The sequence below is a fragment of the Phoenix dactylifera genome, chromosome 16 (assembly GCF_051530095.1).
Source record: "Phoenix dactylifera cultivar Ajwa chromosome 16, Ajwa_hap1_PhDact_Kaust_v1.1, whole genome shotgun sequence".
Lineage (NCBI taxonomy): Eukaryota > Viridiplantae > Streptophyta > Magnoliopsida > Arecales > Arecaceae > Phoenix > Phoenix dactylifera.
In genome coordinates, this window is record NC_143205.1 from 23,928,808 (window position 1) to 23,943,996 (window position 15,189).

Below are 15,189 nucleotides of genomic sequence, written 5' to 3' on the forward strand. Positions count from 1 at the left end.
TTTCTTACATTGCCATAGTTTCTTAGCAGTTCATTATATTTTATTATCTATGAAATTATTCATGGGCTTTTACCGAAAAAGGGAAAATCTAGATCAATGGTTCTACTCTATCCCAACCCAAGCCGAATGAAGATTCTTGACCCAAAGCCGGATCAAGACGAGTCGGAATAACACGAAGTTGGCCTCCTCCTAACTAGAAGAAATTCCCAAATCTAACCCCTTCCCTTTCTTATTCCGGCGGCGCCGAAACCCTAACCGGAGAACTCGATCCATTGAGAACCCTAACACTGCTAGAATCCGACGAGAGGCGGCCATGGTGTGCATCCGTCGAGCTACGATCGAGGACCTTCTGGCGATGCAGGCATGCAACCTGATGTGCCTGCCGGAGAATTACCAGATGAAGTACTATCTCTACCACATCCTCTCGTGGCCGCAGCTCCTCTTCGTCGCCGAGGACTACGGCGGGCGGATCGTAGGATACGTCCTCGCCAAGATGGAGGAGGACTCCTCCGAGCCCTGCCACGGCCATATCACCTCTCTCGCCGTCCTCCGCTCTCACCGCAAGCTCGGCATCGCCACCAAGCTCATGACCGCCGCTCAGAACGCTATGGAGTCCGTCTTTGGTGCCGAGTACGTCTCCCTCCACGTACGCCGCAGCAACCGCGCTGCCTTCAATCTCTACACCTCCACCTTGGGCTTCAAGATCCACGACGTCGAGGCCAAGTACTACGCCGACGGCGAGGACGCCTACGACATGAGGAAGCAATTCAAGGGACGCCACCACCACCATGGAGACGGATGTTGCTCTGGGGACTCGAGGGCGGCCGGTTCTGGTGCTTCTTCTTCGTCGGGAGAGAGAAAGGTCGAATCTTGAGGTAATCTCGTGAACATTCTGGAGAATTTTAGGGCTCGATTTTATTATGTTTGCTGTTTGACTCAATATAGCATCGGAAATTTCATGATTCGATGAAGCAATTGGCGAGTTCGGTTCTCTGTTGCTTGATTAATTGCTGTTGTTTTCTAGATTTGAGATGATTTAGAGTGGGATTGATGTGTTTTTATGGAATGAAATGGACGGCTATCTGTTGAACTTGATGAATTCATAACTGGTTCTGTGACACCTATTGTGATGGAAAAATGTTGAGTTTGTTGATCTGATGTTCAGGAATCTCTCTAATTTATCACCTATTACTGAATATAGTGAACGTCTCAGGGTCTCGTCCTGTTGCTTATTGACGCGTTTCTGTTTTGCTGTGGTATTATTGCAAAAGATCTGGGAAACAAATCACCAACTTGGCAGGGAAGCTGCGGTTGGGCAAAGATGGCCAAGGATGGTGCATTGGTGCTTCATCGAGTGAGAGGGAGAGAGCGCTGCACCAAAAAAGTGAGAGGGAGAGAACATTATATGTTGACTTTTGAGGTAATCTCAGGAATTCCGCTGGGGAGAGAATCCTCCTGTTTTGTTTCAGTCACTGTTATGGCTTCTTGTGATTTGAAGTTGATCACTTGGTGCAAAATCAACAAATAATTGGATTGCTTTTGCATATTTTCTCGCTGATCGTCCATCCTGTTGTACATGTGAAGTTCTGCTTTGGTTTGCCTTTGCTTTTACTGGTTGAAACTGCAATACCTGTTGATATTCTATAGATAATGCTGATTTGGCCAAGAATAATGGGTTTTGTTGAGTCAAATGGCTTTCTGATGGATTTGATGAATCAATTAAACTGTTGAAGTGATGGCTTCCCGGTGGGAGATATGTCGAAATTGTTGATTAGTAGAATGGATTGCAGTCCCTTACTGAATATAGTCAAAGTTAAAGGTTTTCTCCTTTTTGTTGTTGACATTCTTCTGGTTTATTTTGGCATGACAACATTTTTTTCCTGAAAACCATCATATCATGCATACAGAATGGATCAATTGTTCTGTAGAGAAACCATCATGATGTTTAATGGAGATGGATAATTCGATTTGTTATTGCTTAATCTTAGATTATAATTCGTGTTCAAGTGGTAATTGATATGGGTAATGAATGTCCAAGAAATGCATGCATAGCTAAATCTAGCTGAAAGTTCTTCCTCCCTTGGATTCTGCCAGAAGGTTACTGTTTCTAGGACAGATGTATCTTTCATTTCCCCCCCTTTCAACTCTTTTTGCGCCCTCAGCATGGTTCTGCACACCTCATTTTTGACTCACCTTCAAATTGCATGGTAGGTACTGGCTTTTGCTTAGTATGCCTTTTCTTGTCAATTCCTTTAGTGTTTTGTCTATTCATGGATTTGATATGTTTTCCATTTGAAGAATGTTTCTAATGTAGAGTTACTTTCTCTATTATTTAGGATCATTAGATTTACCAGTCTATACTCCCCATCTTTCTTTTAGTATCGTTTGTTGTTTCGCATTTGCATTTTACAGACAAGGAATATTTTGGTTAGAATTACATGACAATCTTACTTTGAGGATAGGTGTACTAGCAGATCTAGCAGAATGGTAGTGTGATAGGTTGCAAGAACCAACTTATAAGTATTCTGCCAGATTATTTTGGCTGGTGGAAGTGGTATCCCTCCCTCCTAGGCTTTTAGCTCCAGAACCTGCTGCTTCTGTTTCATTTTGCATCTCGTACGGCATGGTTAATGCTTGTAGAATTGAGATTGCTGTTCATCTTTGTTGTGTAATGATGGGCGATACAAGTACCTTGCTTTTCTAGCCAAATGCTAGTATATGCATGTAACTTATGCAAACAGCATACTGCATACAGCACATTTGCATATTGGATGTGCTGCACTAAAGCAGAACGCATGTTCAAAATAGTACGTCTCAGAAACGAAATGATATGTAGAGCAAACACGCTGCAAGACTCCTTGCATATGGGTGCTATCTGTTTATTGCTTCAGAAAGCTTTTCATATATAAGCCTACAGATGAAGTTAGAGAGATTGGATACATTCTTTTCTATGGACTATGTTATCCAATAGCATCAGTTGTCAGATGTCCTTGTAGTTCCATCGGGCGAGCTCTCTCTCTCTCTCTCTCTAGGACTCTGTTATCTTCGTAGCAGTTGCAGCGTCTGTGACTTCTTCTCCCTTAAGATTGAGGCGTTGCACCGCAGGTTTGAGAGATTTCTTCAAGCGGCTTCATCACTTCTTCCTCTACGAGTTGATGGTCCAACATGCCTCTAAGTTTATTCTCTTTCATCATGGTGCAGGGCTTTTCTATTCTTCAGATCCATCAGAATGAATTGCTTTCTTTCCAGTGATAAGCTCCAAGATAAGTACCCCAAAGCTGTAGGCATCACTTTTTTTTATGTTAAATGGCAGGTCTGTAGGCATTCAGGATCCAGTCAAGTAACCTTATGGTCCATTGGACAAGCATAATAAAATAAATACACTCTCATCTGTAGGTATTGACGCTCCAAAATCAAATTCTTTGGCCATACATTTGTCATCAAGAAGTATGTTAAGGGATTTCATCTTTATCCGTGGGGTTTTTTTTTGTTTGTTTGTTTGTTTTTAACATACTATTACCATCTCACTTCTCCCTTTCACCATGCTACTATTCACCAACCAAACTAATTATTATATCCGTTGGTTAGCTAGTCAGGGATTGGCGACGAGTGGTTAAGTCTACCCATTCCCCTAGTTTGACATTTGGCATCCAACTGCAGCTTATCTCACCATCAAGCGCTTGCTCTCTTCTTGCCGCTTGGGCAAGCAGGGAATCAATTCTAGTTAGAGTTAGCCCTCGAGGATGGAGTGGATATTGAGTAGAAAACATGAGGATTAACTCCTCTTAATTAAAGGGAAAGAAAAGGACTAGGTAAGATCTTGATAGATTTCTAGTATCGTTTGACATGCTTTATAGATTCTAGGAAGGTATCAGAGTACCAGAGAACTATCAGATATGTGTGTTGATATGTATGATTGTGCTCACATATTTACTGAGATCTAAATGTTTGAAGTAGTAGGACTCGAGACGGCATCCCCTCTTTGAGCAGGCTTCTTAAAAATAAAGGAGTGATCGCTAGAGCAGCACCCAGTTTATGTGCATGTATAGCACATTAGCACTTTGTCATGAGACTGAAAGACCATAACCATCCAGAAGTGTAGTCTATTATATTATAATAGAAAAGTATAAAAATCCTTTACACCTGGTTAAATATCGAAGCTTGTGTTTTTCCCTCCTCCCTTCGTGACAAACTATGTCCAATTATACCTTATCTCACGTACATCTCAGAATTATATATCTAAGCATGGAAAAAAAGGTGAACTAATTAAATATAGTAGGCTCATAAGCAGTAAAAGCAAACGTAGAAATATTTTTATGGTGGAAATATTAACGTGCGAGGTCTCACTTTGTCCAGTCCGGCTTCCCATTGCCGAAGTTCTCATTATATATAAAATATATAAATATAGCCAGCCCCACGAATAAGAGCAAAAGCAGAAACATTTTTATAGCACATTAATTAACATGGAAGGGCTCACTTTTTTCCGTGCGGCTTCCGCATATGCGGACTTTAGCCCGACTCCATACATCCAGAGTTCTCATTATATATCATAGAAGTATTCGGTAGATGGTAGATACGACAGCATTGCTTTACACAAGCCAGAGAAAGTGTTATATGTTTTTTTAATATATATTTTTAGCTTTTTTTATAATATACATAGCTTTTTAAATATTAGAATTTATGTGAATATTTTTTCTAAAGTTGGTACACGCAAAAAAAAAAAATTCTATATTTTTTCATGCAAAGATTAAATTTAAAAAAATATTCATGCAAATTTCAGTATTAAAAAAAATATGTAAATAAAAATTTAGATATTTTTTCTTTTCCTTGGCACAACATGACGCCTTTGCGGTATTCTTGACACGAGGCAAGGTCTTCCTAAGAGGAGGAAGACACCACCATCAATCGTCCCTGCAACTCGCTTTAGGCCGCATCCTAGGATTGCCAGCAGCATCAGTTTGCATTTCTAATATCATAAATATGAATGCCCCCAAGCTAACCAGGCAAGAGTGAAAAATCATGAGATTTGCATGAACCTGTCCCCATGACAGAAATCAAGACATTTATGCTCCAATAACCACCTTTACTGACAAAGCCTATTTTGTTTCGTGTAGTTTCTAGGGTTACCAAAAACATGTACTTCACTGAGCTGCATGAACTAGGTCATGTTGCTGGCTTATTCTGTTGCATGCAACTCGTTCTTGAAGGGGACAAATCATTACCGGCTTGCTAATGTCAAAGAACTTTTTTTTTAAAAAAAAAAATCTAAAAAAATCTAGAACATCAGCTATTCAAAGAATTGTTGGGTCTTTGTATCTCCTAAAGATATCCTCAATGCCAGCTACAACTTCAGGTGGCAATGGCCGCATGGTTGTAATGAATGCATCGATGTCTTCTTTCAGCTGATCCACAGAGGTTGCACCAATGAGTGAACTTGTTGTGAACGGACGGTCGCGCACAAATCCAAGGGCAAGTTGGACTGGGGTCAGGCCATGCTTCTTGGCCAGCTGGACATATAGTGCAGTTGCTTCCTGAAACATAGAAATGGTCTGAACCACAAATTGAACAGTTTTCATTTTCTCAGGGTTCTGATTTTTGTGCATGCTCAAATGTGCTCCGAAGATGTATGGAACATTTCAGTATGTAATGAAGATTGTCAGCAGCATTAGTTTTCCCTTTGACAGCTATATAGGTTTTTCACCTCTCTATTGTGGGAATGGATGAGAAATTTCCTCATTTACCAAACCATGTGCAATAAAAAAGCATATTAAAATCAAAGGAATCATATATTCTTAAAAAAAATGCAGTTTTGCAATAGATGTTCATAATTGAAAAGAGAAAAATGCTGCATATGTACATAGTGGTTTTTAAGACATACTGGAACAAATATTCCATATAAATTTGTATCATAAGACATACCTTTGCTAATGAAGCTTTGTATCTAGCCATGTACCCTGGGAAAAAGCTTAGCCTGCCCCTTTTTGCAGCTTCAGAGTTGATATCTAGATACTTCCCACTGAGACTCCCACCACCCAGTGGGGAGTATGCTAGGAGCCCAATGTTGCAGTTATTGGGGTGACATACTTCAACAAGATCAACTGCAGGTGTAAAATGTAATAGAAAAGTTTAGTGTGATGTCTGCATGATCTGGAGTCCTTCAAATAACCATTTCGTCTAATGCCCTTTATCAACCATTATCTTTCAAATAGCACAAACAAAACTGGAAAGAAGTGTCATACAATGGAGGAGACAGCTAAACTGAAGGAATTGATGAATGATAAAGCAACTTTTGAGCTTGCAATTAATGAATGATGAAACAAAATGGTGACCAAATTAGCCTCTTTTATAAAATTAATATGAATTTATAGATCAATATTTTACAGGACTTGCCTTCAAAACGGCACCTGACAAGCAGACTATAGCTATTTTGGATGCTGGCAATCTTTGGAAGCTTCTGAACCTCTGCAGCATGTGCGAACTCCATAACACCATATGATGTTTCATTTGAGACTCCTATGTAGCGTACCTGAAAGAATGGACATAATGATAAAGTAGCAACTCTCAGATATTCTGGTCAGAAATTTTGGAGTCCAGTTCGATGCTTATGCAGTTGTACCAGCTATATATGCAGTTGTACCAGCTATACAATCTTCATGATGGCATATTTAGAAGGTGCAGGTGTTTTGAGTACAGCCAGGTTGTGAGGAATCTCTACGGAATAAACAAGTGGCAGTTACGGCTGGTAACAAACTGCTCAGCTACAGCAAATCGTTCGCTTTCAGAAATGGGTTATAGCCTTATCTACAACCCAGTCTTAAGTTTGTGGAGTCCTGATGCTAGGAACTGAATATGCAGAGGTGCTTAAATGCTAATATATACTTATGGATCACATACAGCAATGCATACTGTCAATTATATCAGAAGAACCCAAAATGTCTAATCAAAAAGATAGCCTGCAGAGACAATGCAGATGAGTGTAGATTATAGAATTCTTTTAGTACCTCCAAAGCTTAACAGTTAATACATTTTTGCTAAGACTAGGATGACTTCATGAAATTCACAGATAGGTGACCCAAATATGTGATCATGAAATTAGAGAAGGATTTTGGTATACAATAGAGGGTTCTTGATCTTCTATGAGAGAAGATGGTTTTGCGAAAGGGTTAAATGGTGAGTCCATAATCCAGTATATTGTGATAGTACAAAAAAGAGAGAATTTTACAACACATCACGTTTATATAGCTTAAGACTTTGATGAATGATAACGATGTATGATTTCATTCTTTCTGACTCACAATGGGCTTCATCTATATTATTTCCAGGCCTAGGAGACTTGGGGAATTGTTTTCTAGTTGCATGAGGTTAAGATAGCGCTCACTGCCCATTAAATATCATTTCGAAGTCTCCTCACAGGCTCCTTTCTTGCCAAAAGTCGCTTTGACTAAGATTTTGGCACCAATGTTGAAGGACTAATATGAGGTTTACAATGATTAATCTGCTCGATCCTCCTACGAGAGCCTTCTTAATTTCCTCCATCAATCATTCCAACTTTGATTGGATAAGACAAAATTGATGGAGTAACAATAAATAAGCTTTGATATTTTCAATTTATGTTTTCAAAGAGAGACACCACAGTTTCGACTTAAAATAAGCTTGCACGGTGCCTACCTTATTCTACACATGGTTTCAAACAGAGAAACCAAACAAATCTGTCAAATGGGGAGTGTGCTTAGCAATTTGCTTCATCTCACAAGTCCGAGTCATAGATCATAAACAGTCAGATTGCCTCCTCGATGAGCAATTTTATTAGTCATACTTCCATTTGCTTTTAGCAATTTCAAGTTGCCCTACAAAATATAATCTTAAGTTGACCAAAGTCGTGTATTTTGAATCACAAATTTGCATGTTGAGCATAAATTGCTCCGCGGATATTACCTTCCCTTCATCAATGAGCTCCTGAAAGGCCCTAAGTTGTTCAGCAAATGGCACACTGGGTCTCCATTTTGCAGGGTCATATGTAAAGTCGCCAAACAATGGCACATATCGATCTGGCCTGAAGAAATATAATAGATATCAAAAATACAGTTCGTCAAAATAACAAACCGGGGAACTAATATAAACAATAAGAAGTATCAGGATGTGTTTTGACTCCCTTTTACCAGATAAAAACATGAGATGTCCCCATCTTAAAGCACATAAGTTGTTCAATTATAACAAACTAATCAATATAATTTCAAGAGTAAAATATTATAAAAACTAAGATCATCCACCATACATTGGGGCATTGGGCAACCCTGCAATGGATATAGATTCTATTTGCTGGAAGACTAGTAAAACCAGACATGTCCAGTACAAATACGAAGACATATAGTCACACACTGCCAAAAAAAATCCCACAAAACCCCATGATAATTTATTTTAAAAACTATGAAATCAATTTTATAAATTAAAGAATTTCCATATTGTTATCAAATTTCATTTGTAAGTCCCCACACACTGAATCTCTCTTTTCTCTTGTGTAGTTATCTTATTTATTTAAAAATCTGTGGCATAGAAGCCATACCTTAAACACCATTCAGCTCACAGTGGAATTTATACATGACCTGACTATAATTTTATAGTGTACATATATGACCTGAAAAAATGTATCTTACAGGAAACATAAGTAACCTATCATTAATTAACAAGAAACCTGCTAGAAATTGAAAATTGATGTGATGTGGCACAAATTAGGATAGAGTTTTAGATAGATGTTGCTAAAACTGCAGAAAATCATGATCATCAAACAAGGTATACTTTTCCGACCTGAATAATGTGAGATTCATTTGGGAGCAGTGCTAAGCCTAAATGCTAGTGCAGGAAGGACTGCCGACATGTAGATGAATCACAACAAAAGACCTCAATATGACCCTAAGAAAGGGGTATTCTCTGGCTGACATGACATGCAGATGACCTTCACATGCATATATACTGCATATCATTCTAAAAACAATTTAATAAAGGGGGTTAGTGTTTGTATAAAAAGACTGACCAGTGTATCTGCAGTAAATCAATGTAGTCAGTGGACAGGCGCTTAAGGCTCTTTTCTACACTCTCTCTTATGTTAGCAGCATCAACCCGCAAAACCTTTGCATTGTCACGAATATAACTTGACCGCTCCGAGTAACCACAAACTTTTGTAGCCAAAATCACCTATCAAAACATAGCAAGGGACACCTCAAAACTCTGAAAGCCCAAAGTCCTCAAAAGTTGAAAACTTTTTGCCTGAGTTTATGGTTTTATTTCTTGCTAATTTCTAAATTGCAAAATGTAAACAAGATAAGTTGAACAACAGTATTTTACACAATGACTAGATCCTAGAATCCACAATCAAGGCATTTTCTAAGTTACAAGAAGACTACAAAATGAGATATATTGCAGCTAGTTTAACCAGGACAACAGCCAATAAACCAAGTCCCTGTTCCGCCAGTTTTCTGAGCAAGGCTACGTCCTTGATCTTCAAATCTTGTTCAGCGTCTTCATATCTTTCTGTATAATCTCTATTACGGTCTTTAAAGTCTTCTTTCTCCCCAGAACTTTCAAACTGGTCAGCATGCCCGTTTTTACCAGAGTCAACTCTGATTTTCATCAAGAGTGATCAAATTGGCAAATTTCAGTTTTCTGTAACTTCATCCTCCAGAAAGGCACAGTTCAGCTTCTTTAGCTTGCCCATGACTAACCATCCAATGTCCATTTTTAAAACATAGCCATTTCAAAGTATTACCTCTGTTATGCTCTTAGGTGCATGCAGCCTCATTTGTTCAAAATGTCAGTGATTGTATCATAATTTTTTCCTCCTTTAAAGTTTATTTGAAGAGAGGGTGGGGCTTAGCACAATGATAACGTTGCTATGTTATGATCTGGTTGTCACGAGTTCGAAACACAAAAACAGTCTCTCTGCATGCAGGATTAAGACTGCGTACATTTGATTCTCCCTGAACTCCACAGTGGCAGGGAGCCTCTTGCACTGCGACAACCTTTTTTTGAGTTTCATTAGCAAACAACACCTTGGCATGATTAGGTTTCAGTGGTATCCGATGATAATAACACAACAAAGCAATAATTATAAGGACTCATAAATGTAATTATCCAATTTTTTTAGAACTATCGTCAGTTAGCATCCATCTGTAATACAGAGGTAAAGTAGTGAAAAAACAGGAAAAAAAATACTTTTGGGGGGAACGTCCTAGCCATTGATGTAGATTAGAGTTTCATGTCTTAAATATCTCCATTGAGCTTAGTTAGAAAAAATATTGATACCAAATATGTATTGAGCTATGACCAATGATGGTTCAGGATGATATTACGAATGCCTATTTCCAGTACAGAATTTCAAAGAGTATTCTTCATCTACCAAAACTGTCTTAATTTTCCATTGACCTTGCAAAGCATTTTAATTGAGCATCCAAACAGAAGAAAACTTAGAGATCAGATAAGTCTCAGTTACAAGTTATATGACACATCACCAAATGGCTTGAACTGTTGAGAGCGTGCTTATCCTAAAGTTCTTAAATATATCAAGTTGGTGTTTTTTAACAGTCTCTGTTTTGCTAATTCAACTGGAATAGCAAAAACAATTTCCAGTATTTCTCCATCAGAAACTCTCATGCAAAAGCCAGATCATAAATTATTTCCCTAGAAAGGACACTAATAAAAGGCAAATTAATGAGCTTTGGCATGCACATACCTTATCACGTGGTTTAGACTTCATCCAGCTACCTATATAAAGATCTGTCCTTCCCTGTGTCTCCTTGCTCATTGGGACTGGGTACTACAGAATAGAAAATGATACAGGCATCCACAGTGTTAATATATGCCAGCAGTGTACATATTATGTATTTGCCACAACAAAACCTACATACATATAACAAGATATATTAAATTGGACAATGCACACTAACTGTGTTCTTGTTATATAGTCTTGCTAAAAAAATTGTCATAGTCCATATGGTGTAAGAACATAGAAAGCTTAAGACATCGGAATGTCAGATAGTTGACACAAATATCCATGATATCCATGAACTATTCCCCCCCCCCAAAGGAAAGACATTCACACATGATGAAATGACCCTTAGTTTCAATGTTAAGAGGCAATGCGGAAGGAGAAGAGCCTAGAATAGTGAGTCAGAAGTGATTACACCCAAATGCCAAAATTTCTCCAGAAGCACAAAATAAGCACAACAACCAGCAATTCTTGTACCTAAACATTAAGATCGGCATATGCAAGATGTTCAAACCAGAGTTATATGCTGCATTAATAACCTTTCTGCAACAATCACCCAGTGTGTAACCTATATGCTCGACTCATATCTGCTCTTTAAACAGGCTACTAGAGAAGGATGTCTATATGACACCTACAATGCAAACTTGCCAAAGAAAAATTAACGAAGTACACAAGTTAGAGAGTGCAAGTTATGATTTGAAAGAGTTATGAAGAACCTGGTTGAAGAGATTGAGGGCACTCATGTGATTATGGATGCAAAATTATCATGAACTCAGAACAACATAGCGTTAATTAAATGCTGGGATGAAATTGCAATGCTCTAACAGTATTTGACATATTGGCATTAAAAAGGAAAAAAGGAAAGTAGCACACTTAAGGCCATTGTAGTAATGTTACACCAACCAACGTGATTTTTAATTTTTTTCTAAGACAAAAATGCATATCATTCGTCAGCCTAAAATAGATTGATTACTATAAAGAACTCACTGCTTCTGCTGTATCCAAAGCATTAATACCATGCTCAAATGCGTAGCTAAGAATGTCATGGGCTTCCTTCTCTGTATTCTGTTGTCCAAATGTCATCTGAAAATTTAAAAGAAAAAAAAACAATTCATGACAAAGAAAGGGCAAGCTTTGCAAGGTCAAAGGATTCTCTTTTCCCACCTAAAACTCAGAACCCTAATCCCCCAAATACCAAATCCAAAATCTTCTACCATTTCTTGAAAAGGGAGAACAGTTCTGACAACATTACAATCAAAAACAATTTCAAATATCCAATTCACAGAATTTGAACCAATTAGTAGCATAGTTAAAGTCACAGCTTCTTTATGCTTCTTGGAAGAACGAATTGAAAGAATATATATCAAAAGAAAATCTTAGGTAAAAGCATTGGATTTTTTTTCTTTCTCCGAAGCTTCAAAACTACTCATGCGTCAAAAATCAAACCTATACCACTTCTTAGCAAGGAAAAAAAACACTCTGGCACACCCAATAGTTACAATAAATAAATAACTTATCAGCAGTCTGATACCTACAGTTTTAACCTAAAAATACGGCATCGCATGTAAAATATAATGATATTTTTATACCGTTTCTGGTAAGAAGGGGAAAGGGGCGCGGGAGGAGTCATGCTTCTCTACTAATTCCAGGATAACAGGAAGAAGAAAAATACAATGTTGAGGCACCCATATTGTTTTAACAGTTTGTTGGGAAGGAACGCGGAAGAAGAAAAGACGATCTTGACGCACTCAGAAAAGTTTCTTCGCTCGAATAAAAGAAGTCACAAAGACGCACCATAAGAATCAGGACTTCCCACTTCTTTGTCCGAGAAGAAAAAGGGTGCAAAAAAAGAGAGAGGAAAATCACATGTTCCTACCGTTTCTTGGGAAGAAGGAAGAGATAAAAAGACAATCTCGACTCATCAAAGCATCAAAAGAAAATCGCAGAGAACAAATTAACCGAAAAAAGACCAGGGCTCAGTACAGTTCCCAGCATGATTTCGCTTATCCGGAGATCCGAATCGCCGAGCTTCCGGTACTGCAATGGGCTCTCCCCTTGCTTCGCTCTGATGGGCGACCCCGCCATGGGCCTCCTCCTCCTCCCGCCATCGACGGCAGAGAGGCGCTTCCGTCCAACGCCAGGAGAAAGATCGAAGCCACGGCGGAGGAGAAGAGTGCAGGACGGCAGCATAGACCCCGCCGCCGATGCCATTTCTGCTCCAACTGCAAGCCGTGGGGGACGACTTTCCACGCCACCCCCGGAGGAGGCTTATCTTTCATCTCCTCTCCTCGTATCATTACCAATACTGGAACATGAGGTGCGGATGCCCGCATATATTTCCGTGAGCCGCAGAAGCCAACACTTTTCTCTTCTTTTTTTTTCTCCATTTAATAAAGGCCTTTATGCTTTAATAAGTGCCCATCCGCCTTCCATTTGGGAGAGGAGCCTATTAATATTTTTATTACTTATGCTTTGAGGTAGTATCTGATTATACAACCAAATATTTTTTAAAAAAAATTATGGAAAAATTGATTCAAGAAAATTTTAGTAGAAAAAAAAATCCAAAGGTGATTTGAATTGGCATATTGAAAAATATAGTGTAGTTTTGAAAATTTTGAATGCATAAAGGATTCAGAAATAACAATGCGAAAGAAAATACTACTTCTAAGTTCACAGTAAATTATAACAAATATTATCTAATACTTATTTTTAAAAAATAATAACTTTTATCTGGTAAAATTTAAAAGCCGGTATTGTAGATAATTTTTTTATTGAGTTTTGTTTAAAGATTGAAAAATTATAACCATCCAATATAGATGTATGAATAAGAAAATGGAAGAAAAAAACTAAGGGCCCATATGGTATTTTTCTTTAATTTTTTAACAAAAATATGAAATTTAATGGAGAAAATTATATTTGTGTCACGACCCCCGCCCCGTTTCCAGCGAGCCGCCGCGACGGTCCTAGGGTGCGGGTAGGCATAAGGCCACCAGCCACCACGTAGAACCCTACTACCTATCAATCATCAATAAATTCTAAAAAAGTTGGCATGATGCATGCACAAAATGATCACTTTTCCTATGGTGACCTGTCAGGATTATCTCATTACAAACAACAACGCTACCTGTCAGAGCAGCAATCACATAACCTGTCACATAACGAACCTGGACAATATATATCAATACATCATCACAGGCATATAACTCAACTGTATAAAAATCTGGTTCCCATTCTATTCATGGTCAAACCCATATCCACAACAGGATCTATGACTGTGACTATACACTAAATACAACAGAAGGTTTATAATACACCAAAAGGGTATAAACCTCTATCTACATTATACTATACTATGGAGCGGCACAGCTAGCAGGCAATCTCTAACCCTGCTCCTCTCTATACAATACCTGCCCTGCAATCAAAAACACCAAACTGGGGAATGAGTATATAAATACTCAGTGAGTGGAGTAGAGAGTACTATGCACATGAGACCAGATATAATCATGGCTCGAGGTGAAATCTCAAGAGCATATGAACAGTTATCAAGAACAGGATACACATAACTCAACATAAGAAATAAGGAGTAAATCATCACAATCCTAATCAACTCATCTGGAGCATATATAGAATAATCAAATAAGTATGTATGATAACATGAATATGTTCAACAGGTGATAGTACTGAATCATATAAATCAGGTGTCAATAGGCTGAATCATCAACAATACAGCTATCGGGAGGTGGGTTTTAGGCCCCAGGCGAACCAGCAACAACTCCCTACTGTCACATGCATATGCAGGTTAAGACACCATACCGATAATATAAATGCTAGATAGCTATCGGGAGGTGGGTTTTACGCCCCAGGCGAACCAGCAACAACTCCCCATTATCACATGCATATGCAGAATAAGACACCATACTGATAATATAAATGCTGGCCAGTATTCAGAACAGAAATCCATCTCACATCTATATAGTAAACGGCACCTCGCGGGAATTCTACATCCGCGGAAAGCCATACTGCACCTCGCGGGGTCTTACTATGCCCGGCGGCAAGCAGAATATAAGTCGTAGAACCGGCCGATCCTACGCCTAGGGCCGTGTCCCCCCTAGGAAGGGACTGGGCTCCGCCCACCCAGAAGGCTACTATGTACACAAAGGCCGATGTTCAACTCCATCGATTATAGGTGTCCTGCAGATACTGCCAAGCCATGCATAAATGCCATAATGCACCCTCCCAATACTCTACTAAAAAGGAGTATAATCAAGACTACCACTCACTCGATCATGACCCAATCATAAACTAACATCAGGGTTAGGAGTGAGGGTCAAGGAAGTGCAATACAACTCAATATACCACTAAAAAGGCTCTACAAATCTTTGAAATAGAGGAAATGAAATCAATTTACAAAAGAAATCATTTCACAA

General features: G+C 38.7%; 2 protein-coding genes across 5 annotated transcripts; one reads left to right on the plus strand and one right to left on the minus strand.

The window, feature by feature from the left end:
• Nucleotides 1-194: 194 nt before the first annotated feature.
• Nucleotides 195-1,563, plus strand: LOC120104294 (N-terminal acetyltransferase A complex catalytic subunit NAA10-like). 3 transcript variants are annotated; one of them, XM_089927773.1, is made up of 2 exons: nt 195-875; nt 1,202-1,563. In XM_089927773.1, exon 1 carries the CDS (start codon nt 314-316, stop codon nt 872-874), a length of 561 nt encoding a protein of 186 aa, XP_089783899.1. In that variant the 5' UTR covers nt 195-313; the 3' UTR covers nt 875; nt 1,202-1,563. The 3 variants fall into 3 exon arrangements, with proteins under 3 accessions (XP_089783899.1, XP_089783898.1, XP_089783897.1); XM_089927772.1 differs by having other exon boundaries at nt 1,214-1,563; XM_089927771.1 differs by having other exon boundaries at nt 196-875; nt 1,272-1,563.
• Nucleotides 1,564-5,062: 3,499 nt separating this feature from the next.
• Nucleotides 5,063-13,079, minus strand: LOC103718275 (NAD(P)-linked oxidoreductase superfamily protein). 2 transcript variants are annotated; one of them, XM_089927770.1, is made up of 8 exons: nt 12,746-13,078; nt 11,750-11,845; nt 10,727-10,810; nt 9,032-9,192; nt 7,936-8,053; nt 6,391-6,526; nt 5,920-6,098; nt 5,063-5,531 (listed from the first exon to the last, which is right to left on the minus strand). In XM_089927770.1, exons 1-8 carry the CDS (start codon nt 12,971-12,973, stop codon nt 5,292-5,294), a joined length of 1,242 nt encoding a protein of 413 aa, XP_089783896.1. In that variant the 5' UTR covers nt 12,974-13,078; the 3' UTR covers nt 5,063-5,291. The 2 variants fall into 2 exon arrangements, with proteins under 2 accessions (XP_089783896.1, XP_088568372.2); XM_088712246.2 differs by lacking the exon at nt 11,750-11,845 and having other exon boundaries at nt 12,746-13,079.
• Nucleotides 13,080-15,189: the final 2,110 nt, after the last annotated feature.

What these genes read in the sequence shown, in the direction of transcription:
- LOC120104294 (XM_089927773.1), top strand. Translation starts at nt 314, where the DNA reads ATGGTGTGCATCCGTCGAGCTACGATCGAGGACCTTCTGGCGATGCAG.
- LOC103718275 (XM_089927770.1), bottom strand. Translation starts at nt 12,973, where the DNA reads ATGGCATCGGCGGCGGGGTCTATGCTGCCGTCCTGCACTCTTCTCCTC. An exon ending in AGCTCATTGATGAAGGGAAG is followed by an intron (nt 6,527 to 7,935) that starts GTAATATCCGCG and finishes CCATTCTTTCAG; the next exon opens with GTACGCTACATAGGAGTCTC. An exon ending in ACAAAGCTTCATTAGCAAAG is followed by an intron (nt 5,532 to 5,919) that starts GTATGTCTTATG and finishes TCTATGTTTCAG; the next exon opens with GAAGCAACTGCACTATATGT.